The 19,292-nt window shown below is 37.3% G+C and overlaps 1 protein-coding gene and 1 long non-coding RNA gene across 8 annotated transcripts in view; both read right to left on the bottom strand.

The window, feature by feature from the left end:
* Positions 1 to 19,292, bottom strand: part of LOC309614706 — a 411,347-nt gene that overhangs the window by 277,806 nt on the left and 114,249 nt on the right. The window lies entirely within an intron of this gene.
* RUNX1T1 (RUNX1 partner transcriptional co-repressor 1) overlaps positions 1 to 19,292 on the bottom strand; it is a 142,544-nt gene that overhangs the window by 57,305 nt on the left and 65,947 nt on the right. For all 7 annotated transcript variants that reach the window (XM_082363323.1, XM_082363326.1, XM_082363328.1 and 4 more), the window contains 2 exons: positions 4,731 to 4,868; positions 2,479 to 2,720 (listed from right to left, as the gene is read on the bottom strand). In XM_082363323.1, the coding sequence (XP_082219449.1) occupies positions 2,479 to 2,720; positions 4,731 to 4,868 (380 nt within the window). The remainder of the gene's footprint in view (positions 1 to 2,478; positions 2,721 to 4,730; positions 4,869 to 19,292) is intronic.

Raw genomic sequence — 19,292 nt, 5'->3', positions numbered from 1 at the left:
CCCCCAAACTTGAAACATCTTCCCTTGAAACTATGAATAAACACTAACTTCCTATCTGTAACAATAAGGGTCAGAGAGTCCATTTTTTAATCTTTCATTTCGTTTCTCTGGCTCCATTTTCTAAAGCCATACCAGTTGTGTTTTGCACATGAAAACAGTTCTTATTAACACTTTTCTTAACTCCATCTAAATAACAGCATAATGTTATTCATTACGATTACTACCTGAGTTCAAATCATAGGCCTGTCACTACCAATGGGGTGGCCTAGAATATTTTTCTTCTATAAGCCTCAGTTTCCCCACACGTAAAATGTGTATAAATAAAATGACATGTGTAAAAGCTTGCAGTCAAATGCTCAAAACAAAATTCATTCTCTATTCATTCATCTTTTGACAAATGTTCACTGCCTGCTGAATATATGCCTAGCACTATTAATTAATGTTTTCCCCAACTTATCTTTATAAAGTTTTTAGATAAATAAAATCTTAAGAAAGTATTGCGGGCTTCCCTGGTGGCGCAGTGGTTGAGAATCTGCCTGCCAATGCAGGGGACACGGGTTCGAGCACTGGTCTGGGAAGATCCCACATGCCGCGGAGCAACTAGGCCCGTGAGCCACAACTACTGAGCCTGCGCGTCTGGAGCCTGTGCTCCGCAACAAGAGAGGCCGCGATAGTGAGAGGCCCGCGCACCGCGATGAAGAGTGGCCCCCGCTTGCCGCAACTAGAGAAAGCCCTCGCACAGAAACAAAGACCCAACTCAGCCAAAAATAAATAAATAAATAATAAAAATAAAGGAATTCCTTTTAAAAAAAAAAAAAAAAAAAAAAAAAAAAGAAAGTATTGCCCTCAAAAGTATTCCACTTAACATATGGGAAAAATCTACTTAAAGCTATCAAATTTTTCTATATATGAAGTTATAGAAACCACAGTTAAAGAACATATCAAATTTATAAAGCAGTTTTAAAATAAACATTTTTTACTAGTAACAACATTTCATCACTCACTTGATACAATTACTGCTTTGGATTTACTTTGTGGTTCTATGATGTAACCTATTTATGTGTCAAAAACACTCTATGCAAAACTCAAGAACAAATAAAAAGGAAAAGATAAGTGACTGACAAAAGTAACTGCAGTACGCTGACACACTATGCCAAAATCACCTTCCTGTCAGAGGAATACAAGGTGATTTGTATTCCAGAGGAATACAAATTTGTCAGAGGAAGCTGATGGATTATGGGAAATGTGAAAGCTTCTTGTTCTTAAAGTGTGGGGGAGAGGGAGGTAAGGGTTAAAAATTGAATTGCAAAGTCTCTGTCAAATGTGAGATACTATGATCTGAAGCATGTCTACTGCACTAAACTCTCACCCAGACTTTTACTTCTAGGACTTCTTTTGTAAAACACAACTGCTATGGCTTTGCCCATGATAAGTCCATGTAGTAAAAATAAATGATTATATCGAGAAAAAGGAAACTGCTGCCTATCGTATGAATTTCAGTTCCATTGTAAGCCTGGATGATAAAAGGCCTGAATATGTGACTCAGAGCTTCTCTATGACTCAGTTTGCTATGGGAAAATCACCTTCCTAAATGAAAATCCTCTATTCATAAAGAAAATCACAGGACATGTAAAAGTGATTTAGAATGCAAGAAAAGGAAATATGTTCTAATTTCCAGTGTGACAATGTACAGACTGTAATATAACGTGCCAAAATCAACACTTCTGTTCTCAAACTAATGGTTTGTGTAATTCTACCTATAGCAAAAAACTGTTTTGTTTTGTTTTTTTTTAAACAATGAATGGTTATAAGGGGTTAAGGGATGAAGAAATCAGGGTATTATTGTTTTATGGGTAGTTTCAGTTTGGGGTGATGAAAAAGTTCTGGAAATGGATAGTAGTGATGGTTATACAACAGTGTGGATGTACTTAATGCCACTGAACTGTACACTCAGAAATGGTTAAAATGGTAAATTTTATGTCGTGTATTTTACCACACACAAAAAATTCAATGCTATTAGCCTTAAAAATGAAAACATAAAAGAATAATGTGTTACTTGTTATAAATTCTTGCTCATCTAGGCTGATAATAAAACCCCCCCAAAGCAACTAAGTTAAAATAAGCACCCAATTAGATTAAGCAAACCATTAACATAACAAAAATATTCTGTCATTGTTGAAAAGACACTAGCCATGCCAGGAGGATATACTTATTAAATTTTATGCACACACAACTTTATGGCCAAGATAATGATAAATTTGTATAACCACATCTTCATTAGCTAAATATCAATAGGAAAAGAAATCATGGTGTGGTCAATACATAATGCAGAACTGAAACCCTTGTTACTACAGAATTATCAGACTTGCATGCAATCTCCAGGTGTAGAAACAAAATACCTGTGAGAATGGAATCTGTATTTTGAATCTCCCCCACACTCTCCCTTAACCCAAACTGGGCCGATTTCCGTTTGCTTACCACCAGTCCTAGTACGAGGGTGCGGACTCTCTCTCCTATTTCCGGTGAAATGTCATTGCCAAACTGCTGCAAGGTAGTGAGGAACCGTTTCAGCTTGCTGAGCTGCCTGGCGCCACAGGCTGGGGGCAGCTGTTGATTAGCCAGAGAAGAAGAGGAAGAAGAGGAAGGCCCATTGCTAAAGCCATTGGGCGGTGAGGGGGCGCCATTCAAGGCTGTGGGTGAATGGCTCGTTCCATTAGTTACTGTCAGAGGGCACAAAATCAGAAAGAAAAAATAAACTTACAGAGAACACGCACAAGGAAATTACAATTAAGTATCCTTCCCTTCCAATCTAGTGAAGTTGGTAATTTAAAAGCTGTTGGGCCTTTTTGGTAAAATGCTTTGACTTCACAGGATTACCAGAGGCTCAGGTACTCCATAACTAAATGGGTGGACTCCTCACACCGCATGAGGATATCCTGCACAGAAGCTGATAAGAAATGGGAGCCGGCTGGAGCACAGGGACAGCCCTGCCTCCCATGCACACATATGCAAACACAGAACAAACAGCATTTTGGATGTCAGCCTTTTGTGCCAGGCTTACATCAATATAACAGAACTATTCCTTTCTAAACTGCTCCCCTAGAGAAAATGGACATTTGGTGGAGACTAAATTTATCACTGGACATTTTTAATCATGTTTTGTACACACAACTGACAGCTGTGTTTATAGAAATACGACTTTCAAGTTTTAACCTTATACCACCCAATTAGAAGGCTATTTTCTCCCCCTCATATTTCTTAACCACTTCTTTAAGGAAAACACCAATTTTATGTAAGAAGCCAAAATGCATATAGTAATTATCAAAGAGTTATTTCTAGAAATCGAAAGGGGACATCTCAGTCCAACTAACAGCATGGATTGGTGGTAACTTCGTAAATTCATTTGATAAAATTTATTTGAACGTCAAGGTGATAATCCATAAGAACTAGGCTAGAAAATTTTGCACATTTCTCACCAAAGAAATGTTGACTTTATCATGTTAGGTCTTTATCAAATCCATCTTTTAAATATAATTTTTATAAACTACCTCCAACAATAGTTTGAAGATGTTTTAAGCACCTTATTATTCTTAAAAGTTTCAAGAAAATAAAATGGTCTCGTCCCAAATGAGTACCAAAGCAACCTGGCAAGAAATGACATCTCACTAGGATCTCTCACAGGAGGCATATGCCTATCACTGTGGCTTTGGGTAACAACAAACCAAATACAAGATGACAGTGTTACAACTTGGCACTGTTGCAGGCCCCTGCTCCTTACATGTTTGGAAAGGTCTTATAAAAGGCAGCGCAACACTACATAAATAGCCTGGATGTGTATTTTGCCGAACCCTTATAATCCCAAGGATCTATTTTTGCCTATTAGTTATTTTTCATTCATATACAGATTTCAGGGCAAACAGTCTGTAAATAGTATTATCTGCAACCAACAGCATTTATTAGTTTCACATATCTTTTGATGATATTTTAACCAGGACTTTCAGATTGATGAAAACAAAGCTATCTGCTATTCCTATTAAAATATAGAGAAAAAAAGGGAGGTTGCTATTCTATCAGAATATTCTGTCCTTTCCTTGGATGACACAAAAAGCAATACACTCCACTGATTCAGAACACAAGTCTTGAGCCAAGCTGAAATGGAATATTTAATAAATGTCTGACAAGTTCAAGCCAAGAAAGATGCTCCTTATTTCAGAAAGTTTTCTGTATGCAACTGTTGCATAGAATGATCCCTCTTTTAACTTAAGAATGTTAGATTTTAACATTATTTGTAAATAATAGAAGAAAGTGGTATTAGAAGATCAGAAGTAACCTGGAAATAATTATAGCATATTAACATGTTCCAAGTCAAAATGAACAAACTAAAATAAGGAGCTCCTCATTAAGTCAAAGGAGAAGTTACCATGGCAATGATGAGTTACAGACCAAAGGCAGCGTTCTTCATTCGCTGAAATCACAGAAGACTACAACTTTGAAACAATAATGAAAAGGCAGGCAAATACTGGCAGTCATACAAATTACACCCAAGATATGATAATTCTGTGCTCAATACCTACTCACTGGCAAACAAATTATTTGTGTGTGTGGGGTGGGGCTTCATTTCTGCATAATACACTGATGCTGGATCTTGCTGTCCCTTAATTTTTATTTGCAGAAAAAAATTTAATTTGAACTTGAAAAAGGAAACAGCAAATGCAGAAATGCCTACTTACACGTTGTTGGTGTAAATGAACTGGTTCTGGGAGCTCCTTGAGTTGTTGGGGGAGGTGGCATCGTGGGAGGAGTCAGCCTAGACGGGGTCTTCACATCCACAGGTGAGTCTGGCATCGTGGAGTGCTTCTCAGTCCGATCTGGAGGATGCCACCATGATCATGTTATTTTACTCCTTAAGCACCTTAGGGTTTTTTTCGTACCTCAGTTTTATGAGAGGTTCATCTTTTTTACAAGTGAGGTAAGAAATCCAACATCTTCTATCAATAAAATAGGCTTATCTACTGAAGCTTAAATCAAGACTTTATCATCCAAACCCCACTTAAGAAGGTGTAGCACAGATGGCAGGACCTCATTTCTAACTGGGTAATTTTACATCCTATTGTTATTTCTGGCTTGGGCAGATGCTTGGTAGTGTTACATGCAAGAGCACAACTTCGCTTGAAGCTGAAGCCAACATTAGCAAGAAGTAAAAAATAGATGAGGAAGTGGGATGGTAATGAACCCCTCGGACAGCTCAGAAATAACACAAATCTGAGGCTCTGTTATGCAGGTGGGATACTGTTAGAAGCTGGTGTTTTGCAATGACTTTTTTGTAATACCTACCATCCCCTTTCCATGCTTAGTTTTCTAGCCTAACAGATGAAGCAGGCTATGTCTCCCAGACATAACCTCTCACTTCAATTTTTTTTCTGACCTGTTTGAAAAATCACCACTACATAAATGTCACAAAACGAAGTGAAGTTATTATTGACTTAGAACTTGTGAGTTTATGATCCACCATTTAAAAAATATGAAATCTGAGAAGTCCGTGCACCGCAGCAAAGAGTAGCCCCCACTCGCTGCAACTAGAGAAAAGCCCGTGTGCAGCAATGAAGACCCAACGCAGCCATAAATAAATAAATAAATAAATTTAAAAAATAAAATAAAACATATCAAACCAATACTTCAATTAATAATCTCAGGCAGAGTAAGAATGGAAAAGTCCCAAACTGAGAACTAAAGACCTTTCTAATATTTTTTCATGAGTATGTGACAGGGAGAAATTTCCTAATTACCCAATAATGAACATTTGCACTTCAGGACTGTTTTATACTAAGTATACTTTTCCCTTGGAATTTTAAACTTTTTTCTCAATCTGATCTACTCAAAGAAACAGATCTCCAGTTAAAAAAAAAAAAGTTTTCATTTTTTTTTTTAGATCCAATTTTCTACAAACATGTGTACACATGCACACACACACCCCAAAAATATCTGAGGCGCCTCTTGCGGCCTTAGGCACAGGTATCTCCCAGTTGGAGTTTTTGAAAAGTAATGTAACATAGACTATTAATAAAGAATGGGTCTCTTAAAACATTATGATCACCATAGTGAAAAACTCTCAAATTACTTGTCAATTATTAAAATGAAAAGCCCAAATTACTACTATGACAATTCCAAATCTACCTTACCTTTATTCAAAGCAATTTCATAAGACTTGGGTTGCAATAGAACACAATTTTTGAAAGTGGAAATAGCGTTGACACCGTATTAGGGAAGAATGAAAATAATAATCATTCTATTAAGAGCACTGTGAATGATGATCCAGTGAACAGTATCAGGGTCTCTATTTCTTAGTCTCTACTGCTGGCTGAATAACAATGACTGTCCCTATAGTGAATAAGTGTTCTGAGTGAGATGATTGTGAAGACACATGGAGAGCATCTCTACCTTTATCGTACTGTTAAAATTTTGACCTCATATTGCTATTCCAGAACATTTAACGAGTACCAGTGAATAACTTGTTGTAGAGAAATGCAGAAGTTAGGCAGGTTTAAAACCACTTCTTTGATAGTAAAATTCATTGCACCGTTTACTCACCTCAACCAACCTCAGCAACAAGGGAATAAATAGCTTTCCACTTGTGTTGCAGCTGAGGGAAGAGGTATAGCAGCAAATACAAGTCTCCCTAAATAAAGGCAAATATTTCCCTCATGCCAAGGAAGGAGGGATAAAGAGAGGCTTGCCAGAGTCAGCTGGGAGATAACAGTGGGAACTGCTGGTCCATCTGGTTTTCATTCTGCTAACACTCACATGGAGCTGTTAGCGAAGGCAGTCCAGACCCACAGATTTGAAGCACGTGGTTGCACAGAGAGAGAAAGGAAGAGCAGGAGGGGGAAGGGGAAGTGGGAATAACAGAGAAAGAAATAATAAGTATATCGAGCAATAGAAGGAAAGGGTGAGAAAGAGGGAACAGACCAAAAAGCAGGGAGAAAAGAGCCTGGAAAGGGAGAAAGTTACCCTGGACAGTTTCACCACCGCTAAAAGCCGAGCCTTGGTGGGCACAGGCCCTACCTTACTTGATGCAATTCTTGAGCAATACCTAAACTTGGAAATGTATCTTAAACACGCTTTTCATTACTCTTTTTCCAATAGCCCACACTATGGAAAAAGGGAATAATAAACCATAAAGTTGACAGTGGGTTTCCTCTTCAGACTCTTTTAAGATAAAGTTTGTATTTCTGTCTTCCTCTGCCCAATTTTAGAAAGATTTTTGATATATTCATAATTTTAATTTGAATACCTTTTGAATACCTATCTTGGTCCACTTGTGTAACATGATTCCTATCCAGAATTTAATAATAATAATACCAACAACAATTATTATAAAATGTAGATGAACAACTTTTTAAAATTCCTGAGATGTTGTCAGTATTTTAGGAGCAATAATCACTGAGCCAATGAATAGCAAAACACCACTACTTCTAACAGGAATACACACATTCTCTCCGGAATACATGTATACGTGTATATATTTAAGATTTTGACATTAGCCACATTTCTGTGATGGCTAGCTTCACTCTGATGAAATGGAGTTCCAACCCAGAGGTCCTACAAACTTAGACAAAGTGGGACCATATGTAACTCATTCTGTGCTGTTCAGTGCAATCAATCCAGGATTGAAATAGATGATGAAATAACCAGCCAAGCCTAAGCCATACACACACAAAAACGCTCTGGAGTAGAGAGATTTAAGATAAATTCAGAAAATGTGTTTCAAGTATGCTGCGTTCTGTTGCATTTGTTTTGGATTATTAAAAAAAAAAAAAAAAAACATTTTGAAATATATATTCTTGAAACTTCTATAGCAAACAGCAATAGAGCTATGATTCAAGCATAGAAGCATTTCACTCCATTTCAAATTAGAGGATATAGTAAAACCAATATTAAGTTATAATATTTCTCATGTAATTTTTTAAGTTCATGAAAATTATACCGTTCTTGCATGTAATCTCTATTTTTAGTTGCTGTAGGGGAAAGCTGACATTTATTGAAAGACTGACACAAAATGAAAAAAGAAAGAAAGAAAAAAATTATCAGATCAGGGAATTATGTGTTTTAAAAGAACTGACTTTACTTCTACCTTAATGATTCACATCACTTCTAAACAAGATCTTCCCTATGTGGTAAGTTTTCAACTCCCATAGCAAATATCCAACACATATGTACCAAAGATGGCTGATGCATGGAAGAAAATGTGGCATATATAAATACATTACCGATACCATTTCAATATCCAATCAATGTCAGGGCCTTCTAGAAGTGGTATGTTTTCCATTTCCCTTTTTGTTGTTGTTGTTTTATGTGAAAAGGTATGGCATAATCTGCCATGGCACTTATTTTACTTTTAGTTAGTTCAAATAGTTCCAGATGTGTTTTTAAGGTATGAAGCATAGGCATTCTACATTTCCCTTGTTTACATACCATTCTAGAGATGATTGGTGTAAAAAGATTTCAGTATTGGTATAATGAATGGCACGACATTTTCTATCAGAGTTCATCATGTCAATTATAATAGAAGAAATATCTTGGTTTCATAGGTGTTATGGGTTGAGGAACTTTTTGGTCAATTAGTAGTTAGTCCAGAGTTAGTCTTATGTGAATAAGTGTTAGTTACAAAAGCTAGAAGGTATGCACTAAAGAGGATTAAGCCCAAGTGGAACCACGGTACTATTAATGGAAAGGCAGGAGGAACAAAACTGGTACAGAATTCGATTTTTATTTCTCTGGAAAATTTGGCAAATACAGTTCTGACAATTGAGTCATTTAGTGACTCCAGTGATTGGGTGTGAGATGTTACAGGCAACTGTCTGCAGATTGGAAAGGTAGCCATCCAGCCTCCACACCACCACCACCTCATTTCCCTGAAAAACACCTCTGGTAACATTCATTCCTGCTCAGAACCCTTCAACAATGCCTAAGAATAAAAGTCAAATGCTAATATTTTAAGCTGGATGTACTGATACAGTGGGAAGGATATTTAGCAATAACAGGAGAACTTCCAAGTTAAGTCAGACTTGGTTGCAAATGTAGACTCCTGACCGTCAGTAGTGGGCCCTCAGGCAAGTGAGTTACCCTGAGCCTCAGTCCCTCATAGGAATGGGGATACAATCCTCTACCTCATCAGGACCCCACCACAGCGCCTACTCATATTAGATACCAACACGTGTGAGCTCCGTTCTCTTTGACCTTCCTCTTCATGATCCATTTATGGGTTTATTTCCAGTGTCTTTCCCCAATTCTATGCTGTCTATATAGGGCACCCTGACATTACTCCTTGGCTTTTCTGCCTTTCTTTATCATGCTGTTGTTTCCTTTATCTAGAAGAACCTGTCCCATCTTATACATTATTCACTGCCCATTATAGATTCCACATCCTCTTACAGCTTTTCCCAGTTGCCCCAGGTGTCAACCACATCAGGTTTCCTCTGCCTCTCTTTTAGCATTTATCACAGCCCATCTGTACAATAGCTGTATATGTGAATGTGTATTATACACTCTAACACCCCAACCAGTGAAAATAGTAAGCAACTTGATAGCAATTTTTTTAACTGCCTCCTTAGGAAGACATTTAAAAAATAAACACAACCATGGTTTTCACTAGAAGCATGGTTACATTCCTAATTTTTACAAATCCATTCCCTATATTATAGCCAGTTCAAAGACAGCAACCCTAATTTCATGGCAAAAGACAAACACAGAACCATCAACAGCATATAAATATATGAGGAAATAGAGTACAGGTAATATGAGAAGATACTGAAAATCCAAAATTCAGTTCAACTGTGCAACCCACTTATTATGTGGTTTCAGGCAAGTGTAAGAATGACCTGTTACCTCATGTCTTACCACAGGTGTTATATGAAGATTGCTATATCTGAAATACAAATCTGATCTGACCTACTCCCTGATTTAAAACCTTTGGGAGTGTCCCACTGACCACAGAATGAAATATATGCTCTTCAGCTTAGCTTATGTCACAGATACTGTTGAGTGCCTACTCAACAGCCCTCATCCCTGTCTTCCTGCTGAAGAGCTCTAATTTTGTTCGGGTACAAAATTTGGGGGGCCAGAGTCTCCTTGTTTTACATTAATCAGGTTATCACATTCCCCTTATCAGCAACAGGTTTCAGAGGTGAGTGTTGTGCTCCAATTCTGGACAATGGGTCATGAATGAGGCCTATGGAAAAGGTTCTAGGAAAGAATTCCTCACTCTCTAAACAGAGACCCAAGAAGAAAATAGCCCTTCTTCTTCTGATAGGCACTACTGTATCTATAAGTGATTCCTTCACTTCTTTGGAGTCTGCTTTTCTTATTTATAAAACTAAGCATCCTGGAATACGTGACCTCAAGGATCTTTTGCAAACTCTAATATTCTCTGGTTTCTTTTTCCAGATATGGCTTATGATCATCTCAAACATAAAGGAGACTACCCAGAGAAAATATAGCTGACAATAAAGTGACCACTAGATTTCCTCTGTCCACATAAATTTCTATGTCCACAAGAATATGTCTGCACAGAAATTTTTTCCCATAAACATTAAAATTAATATCTACCTCTAGTTTTCAAATACATTTTCAATCCTCATTACTAAATCTCCATCAATGAGTTGGTTACAAAATACCCTACAAAATGTCCAAATTTCCCTGTTTAGTTATCATCAAAACACTCACTTTCACAGCTCGGGTTCTTGAAAGAGTAATCTACACTCACTTTCCTTATTTCCCATTCCACCTTACGTGTACTTGGAGGGGACACCTGTAAGACTTTATGCCTAGAAAGTTTCCCTCCCAGTACAGGGACTTGCCATGCCCTCTAATCTCATAACTACCTTGGGAACCACCATGTTCTTTCGTGACCTTGTACCCAAGATACCAGTGGCTGGTCCAGGCACAGCGCTTAGTCCAAGATGGGCAATCTCAGGAAAGGAAAACAATCTCAAGGACTGTATCCCAAGGAAAACCACACTGTCTACTGCCCTCCATGTCCAGAGAGCAGGCCTGTGTTGAAAAAGAAGGCAGCTAACAGACAGAAAGAAACAAAGAAGTGGCAAGAGATCATCCTTATAGTGCTTTGTAGTAAAGTTCTTCACTCTGCTGGATCCTAGGCACCAGCTGCATCTCTAAAATTCCTACAATTTGGATCTTCCAAACAATCCTAGTCAATCAGTCCCTACTTTGCCTAAAACCTAATTTGAGTTGACTTTTCACGCAAAACCAAAGAATCCTGACTAAAATAACCCTGGAATGTAGCATCGATGTATTCTCTTAATTCCCACTGAAACTCTTCTAAATAGTTTCTTCATTATTAATCCAAGAAACACTTGTATCCTTTATCTGGCATCTTTGTAGCAGCTGACACTGTTCAGGACTTCCTCCTTCCTGAAACATATTGTCCCCATGATACCACTATTCTAACACTCTCCTCATGTTTCTTAGGCCTTCCTGGGTGCTCCTTCTCAGTCTCTTTTATGGGTTCACCCTTCTTCACCTCTGTGATAATTACTGTTATTTTCCCCCAGTGTTCTTCTTCAAAGTTTCACTCTATACCTTTTCCTTAGTGACTTCATTGGTGCTGGGATAGTTACACCATGGCCATTATGCAGATAACTTGTACCTATAACTCTAGCCCTAATATCCTTTCCAAGTTCTAGAACCAAATATCTAGAATGCTACTCATTTCAACAGCCTGAATTCAAACCCTCATCATCCATCATCTCTCACCTGGCCTAATCAACAATCCATTGAATGGACTCCCGGATCTGACTATTCATCTCTGATCCATTCTCCAAAGACCTTTCATAATGCTAAGCATAAAGTCCTTGTGTCTTAGTAGGGCATAGAAAGACCTTTGTGACTCATCTGGTTCCCATCCACCCCCATCCATTCAGTAACTCTTTACTGAACGACTTATGGCTCTCCAAATGCCCCTGGGTCACACAGGGTTCCACTGCATTGCATCCCTTTCCTGAAATACTCTTCACCCCACCACTGCCTGGTTAAGTCCATCATTCCTTTAAAACTCCATTTGGGTGTCACTTCAGCCAGAAACAACAACCCTCCCATTTCAGGCTGTCCCAAACTCCCCCACATTTCCCTATTTCACTCTCTAGTTCCTCTTATGGCACTGATCACACTGTACTTAGAACCAACGTCAGTCTCTCCCACTAGTTCATGATTTACTTAAGGGAAATTATGACATATGGTTTGTTGTTATAGTCCCAGCACTTGGCACAATGCTTGACACATAGAAGGTTCTCAATACATTTAATATTTTAAATGAATATATATTGCTATAATGTCATAATGTAGGCAGATGGGGTAGGGTGTCCTTGGAGAAAAAGAACCAGATATAGCTTTTTGACATAAGAGAAGCCATTTTAGGCCTAAACCATTTTGTGATCTAAGCCTGGCCACAATGCTTGTCCTTGAATAGGTCTCAGTAATTAATGATTTTAAGGGAACAAAGGAATGCAGGAACAGAGGAAAAAGCAGTCAAGAAACAATAGTTCAGCAATAAATCAGAGTCCTAGTTTCTCCTCAAGGGATATACATAACCATCTTATACATATCTTGGAGTTGTTTTACAGGAACTAAGGCCTCCATCCAGGTGGAGGATGGTAAGGTAAGACCCCAGAACCTAAAGAAAGATGATGTTGACCTTTTCTGACCCTCGTGACTTCAATCAACTAAAGCTTAGATTCTGTCACCCTTTGCCCCAATTCTATGTAGAATTCTCCTCTGCTCAAGCCCCATCATGAATATGCACGTAGCTTAAAACTCCCCCAGTTTTGCTGTTGGGGAGACACTGCTTTGGGAAGGATCTCCAGTGTTCTCCTTACTTGCTGCAAGTAATAAATCCTTCCTTTTCCCGATCTTTGGCTTGGTTGTGTCTTTTGCAACACCCACCAAGAGGGGAACCCAGTTTTCAGGTAACAATAAGGCATGCCTTTCGTCACAATTTTGAAACACTAGAACTTTCAAGAGACATGACAGATTTAACTTAAGATACAATCATCTACATCTTTTTTCCATCCTTAAAAAAATCCTAAAAAGAATTTCTACATTAAGTAACCAAATATAAATCTTTGAATTGGATTATTGAGTTCACCAGTTTTAAAATGCCTTTCAGCAATCACAATATATTTCCTAAAACCTTTTATATTAGAAAAGGAGATTTGTAAGGCAATTTATACACGTATGACATAGCCTCCAAAAGCTCCCTTTTTTACAATAATAGTATCAGCGTAGTCATACATCATACATATGTACATTCAAAACAAAGAAAAAAAAAAACATATTATGAACCAAAACCAATTTTTTCCACATTTCAAAGTTTTCCTGTTGCTTGTGTATGGATGGTAGGATTATAGATTATTTTTAGTTTCTGTTATCTTTCTTTTATTTAAAGTTATGCAATGAACATGTTTTATTTTTACAAGAAAAAAAAAAAACCCTTAGGATAAATCACCTAAAATCAGGCGTTAGGCACTACACCAAATGCCCTGCATGCTTTATCTCACTTTAAAATCTCACTATGAAAGGTACTACAAATTTGACCATCTTATATAAAGGAACTGAGGACCAGAGAGGGTGGATAATTTGTTCGAGGTTACAAGCTAGAACTTACTCCAGGTCGTCTCAGAGTTCATTATCATCTAAAACTAATATTATTTTATACAAGATCTGGAAAACTGAAATAAAGAAACATTCAGTAAATATTAAACCTAGAGACAGCATTATACTAGAACTGCACCTTCCAAAACTACTGTACTAGCCACATATGACCATTTAAATTTTAATTAATTAAAACTAAATAAAATTAAAAATTTAGATCCTCAGTCACACTAGCCACCATTCAAGTGCTCAACAGCCGTGGTGACATGGCTACCATACTAGAAAGCTCAGTTATAGAGTATTTCTGTCATCACAAAAGGACAACGCCGTAATCAAATAATGGCTCTGAAATGTTACACTTAGAAACAAAAGCTCCGTGGGAAGAATCCATGGAAGTGTCCACGCAGCCTGAAAGTGTGGGGATGGGGGAAGGAGTGCCTTTGACCTCATCCTAAACACCTCCCATTCCCATTCAGATGTTTCACTTGTTTTATAGGTTGAGCTTCTGCATATGATTTCATTTGATGGGTAAAAGGAAAAATAAAAGTTTGAAACCCAATGACTAAGATAAGTGAGCTCTGAGGAAGCAGGAGAATAAGTCATGCTCAGTCCAAGTAATCAGTAAACACTGGGATAACTATGCTAATGAGAACAACGCCAAGGGTTCAGTCCTGGAAGAAGCTGGCCAGCAGCTGAGCCAGCAGCTGGTCCAGAAACAGGGATGACTGCCTAAAACAGGACATCATGCCTTTAAAGAGCGTGAGTTAAGATGGAAGACGGCAAAAGAATGAGGTAAATCCATACTAATCTATCACAATTTCTAGAAAAATAACTTCAAAAATCTCTTGTGTCATCTCTTATAGGGACAATGAATTTCCCTTCACTTCCTCTATAGCACTTAAGTAGCTAGTACTTGAAATATTTATCTTGTTTTTGAATGTTTCCCCAATCACAGTGTCAACTTCACAAATGCAGAAAATTTTGACCTATTTTGTTAACTCCAGCTTCCACAGCATTTAGAAGAGTGCCTGAAACGGTAGGCACTTGATAAAGATTTGTTGAATGAATGAATAAAGAAAGTAAAAGCAAGGGAAAAAGTAAAGCGAGTTTCTGACAAAACAGGCAGAGACATATTAGTAACTCTATGGTTACCCAGAGTGGGCCAGAGGATGAGTAAGCAGACAGGAGACATGCTGAAAGCACACACTCATTTAAATGGAGTAGAGGCCCAACATAGTCTAAACCAGTTCATTCATTTTTGACAAAGATGACCTGCAGCCCACCAAGAGAAAGCACTATAAACATTAATAAGTACCCAAATGGTGGTTCTGGTTAGAAAAATCAATTACGAATTTCATAAAGTGTGGAAAGGAATGTGGGTCTTATGAATACTGGTAGACTCCAGGCATTAATTGTATGTATAAGCTCCTTAGAAATGTCATCTCTCCCACATCTGTTATTACCTTCACTCCAGTGATTCTGCTTCAGAGTCTAATAACCACTTCCTGGAGGTAGCTCCTGGAGCCACCAAGGGGATATCAAGCAGCCTGGGGTTAACTATGGTACTTTAACCAGCATAGTTCCACATTAATCTGTTTTAAGATTTAATGTATTTTAAGATTTCGTTTGGAAAAAAGGAACCTCTTGTTTAAGAAAGACAAGTTTGAAACGGCTGGCACAGGCAACTAGCGGAATGTTTGCTTAATGACTGTGATAAAAACACTAAGGAAAAAACCACAACTCTTAAATACATAGAAAAGTAACTCCTGCTTGCATAAAGAGCAGAGAAAGACAAAGGCATCACCAAGGGCCCATAAATTGAACATAAGCATTTATGTAAACCCCTGCTGCCAAAGTGCAGATTATTCCAGAAGGTGAAAAAAATCATTAGATAGTGATCCAAACCTTTAACAATCTCAAAGTACACACAATTTTTTACTCCATCAAGATTTGTCTTATTTGCCAATGACAAAGAAGGCTATAGAGCCAGCTCTGAGAGCTGTCGCAGAAAAAATGGTAGCATACACATCCAGCTGCAGTCAATTATGATTACCTAGATAAGACTTAGTAAATCTAGGCAGAAAATTATGAAGGTGCGCAGAGTATGTACCCATGACTAAATCACAGACAAGCAAATAGCAGAAGCTCAAATGAATATTTGTTGAATTTAATTGAATGTACTCTTAAAAATAACCAATCGGTACTGTTAGTGTAGACTTCACATAATAGGAAATGGGAAAGCACAGAGAGTTTTTAGGCAGCTGAATTATATACTCATTTTTATATTATAGGTATATGTGGAACAGAGAATAAATAGGGTAAGAAAGGCAAGAGGACCGGATACCAAGAGTGTAGGCAAGAAATGATACAGCATCCAGCATGGAAGTGGCCCTAAGAATGGAGAATAGGAGGGAGATTCAGGAGACATTTGAAAAGTCTGTGTCAAATTCACAGAGCTTCGTAACAAAATAAGATAAACCTTGAGTAAGTAGGAATCTAGAGGTGCATGGCAATGTGAAAAAGCAAACCCAAACACGATAGGAAGAACCATTTGGAAAAAAGTTCCGTTAAGTCATAGTGACTTAGAGGGATCCCTGCAACACTCTGTTGTTCATATATAAAACACACTAAACATCTTCCTCTCCTCCCACAGGTGCCACCATCAAATTATTCTCCCTCCTAAACGTGTTTCTCCATCTCCATCACCATCCTCGGGCACTACCATCTTCCACCGGGACTTTTTCAGGAGCTAATCTTCACAACCCCTCACCCCATAATGCCATCTGTTTACCATACAACAGATGGAATAATCTTGTCAAACACAAACGTATTCACTCGTCTAAATAACAGCATTTATTCAAAAATATCTGAGCCATCTACAAAGTGCTGGGTACTATTTTATACAACAGGGAGAAGGCAATAAAAACAAAGGAAAATCACTGCCCTCAAGAATTTTATATTCTAATGATCAGATCAAGTTACTACTCTAAATACTTTAAAGTGTTTCAATGGTTTACCATCACTCTTAAGATAATATCCAAAACCCTTTAAGTGACCTAGAACAGTAGATAGACTTAGTCTTTGCTAAGTCTCCTCTCTTATCTCACATCTCATTGGTTTAATCAGTTGCAAGTTTCACCTCACCTCACGGCCTTTCACTTAGCCAAGAAAACCCACCTCAGCTCAAATTCACTTACTCAAAGGTGTCCCTGATCCCCCCTCCCCCCCCCCACCCCCTGTGTTATAAGCTCTATTGTACCATCTAACTGTTGCTTACAGAGCTTACAGAAACTATTAAAAATAACTGTATAATTACTTGTTGTCTAACACCCCCTATCAGACAGGACAACGCTCCATAATGGCAGGGAGCATATCATTTCAATATCATATATCAATTCAGTCCCAGAATTTATCACACTGTTAAGAACCTAGTATAAGTAAATTGTGGATAAAGACATTTTCTATTTAAAAATACAGATTTGGAGGTACAAGTAGAGCAAAGCAATTGGATTCCTTAGTTCCCTTAAAAGGAATTTCAAAATTTCTTCGATGATAGAGATAATAAAACAATGGTGATAATAACAGAACCAGTCTCCCAAATTCATACTTAATCCTCACTGCAATGGGGCTTCCACCAACACCATTCCACCCAACCACTCCAGCATAGGTACAAACTTTTTTGTGGTTAATCCAAAAGATATCAATCAATCTTTATCTTACTTGAGCTCTCAGCAGTCTTTGATCTGTCCAGCCACTTCTTACTCCTTTTCTCCTGTAGTATCATTCTTCTAGTTGTCACTAGGAGTTTCACTGAGTTCTCTCGGACCCCGGCCCCTCCTATGAGCCAGGGTCTCACCTTCTCCTCTTCTGAACTGCCTTCAACCCCTCTGCTCTCTCCTGGGAACCAGACGAGTTATCTAACTACTTGCTTAACAACTCTACCCAGATATCCCATTGACAGCTGTATTTAGAATCAAATCTACCATCTTCCTGAGGAAATCTGTGCCTCCTCCTGTACTTCAATCTCTATCTCCAAGCTGAAAGACCACAATCACCCTAAGCCTCCCCCCTCTGCACCATCTTCCTTCCACATCTAATCCATGCCCCGTATCCTATCAATTCCACTTCTAAATGTTGACACCTTTAGGATCCACCCTCAGTTAACCTCTGACCTGGGTTCAGAACCTACAGAGCCTCTGAATGGTTTTCTTTACCTCTAGGTCCCTCTCTGCTCAAATCTTCTCCCCTTTGCTTCCAGAGCAATATTTTTAAAATATGAATCTGACAAAATCTTCTTATAATCCTTCTACAATATATAATCTATTTAAAATCTTTCTACAATTATAAAAGTTGGTCAGGGAAAAGAATGAAGGTTCTTCTCTTCTTAACTCTGTATCTCCAATGTCTAAAAAAGGACCTTATACACAGTAGGTCCTTAAATAGTTTGTTGTATTAAGCCATTTAAAAAAAATTAAATTATCAAGATGTCCATTCTACTCCCCTTTGGTATATACTGTAATCATTAAATATAAAGCAATCCCAACTAAAATACTAACAAATTTTTTCCAGAATTTTACAAATGTTTTAAAAGTTAATTTGAAATAAAAATGAAAATAGCTAGGAAAACCAGGAAATGAAATGTAATGAGGAAATTGAGTCTAACATTTGTTAAAATGCACCATAAAACTACAATTTGAACAATGTGCTACTGGTATAGAAACAGATAATTCAGCAAAATAAAAGCTGAAAAGCAGAAAAAATATAAAGCTCAGAAATGACTATATAGCTAAGAATTCAGTATATGGTAAAGATGACTTCTAATATTAGTGAGAAAATGATAAAAGCAATTCAATGAACTCTCTTTGGAACTACTAGACAACAATTTGGAAAAAATCAAGTAAACCCCTGTCTCATATACAAAGTCATTCACTTCCCGTATGAATAAAACTTTAATATAAAAATGAAAAAAAAAAATACTAAATATATAGGTATTTACTTGTTTACTCTTAGGATTGGAAAAGAGAGTCTAAACTATAAGAAAGGCAGAACCAATAACGGCACTTATTAATAAATTTGAGTACAGCAAAAAATACCATAAACAAAGTAAAAGGCAAGCAACACCCAGGGAACAAATATTTGTTATGTGACAACAATGAATTGATATCCTTAATATATAAATAGTCCCACTGAATCAATAATTAAAAGTCAAAAAGCCCATCAAAAAAGACTGTAAAACAGCAGGAATAGGAAATGCACAAAAGAAAAATAAATGACCTATAACCCTGTGGAGAAAAAAATTTAACCTCACTAGTATTTTTTTACATTATTAAAACAAGATACTCTTTAATCTAACAGATTGACAGAATTTAAAAAATGATAATATAGTATTAGTTACAGTACAAACTGGCACTTTAACATTTTTGTAAAATGATACCAATTTTCCTACAGGACAATTAGGCAATATGTATCGACTGCCTCTAAATTATATATATCCTTTAATATACCAATTCCACTGTTTAAAAATTATCCTAAGTAAATAATATCAAGTGTACAAAGATGTTTATAATGAAGAAGACTGGAAATAACCTAGTTGTCCAACTATGGACATTTGGCAATTCAAATTCTAA

This window comes from Balaenoptera borealis, assembly GCF_965194805.1.
Source record: "Balaenoptera borealis genome assembly, chromosome: 17".
NCBI classification, from domain to species: Eukaryota; Metazoa; Chordata; class Mammalia; order Artiodactyla; family Balaenopteridae; genus Balaenoptera; species Balaenoptera borealis.
Note: the sequence above shows the minus strand (reverse complement) of the source record. Positions and strands in the feature narration are given on the sequence as shown.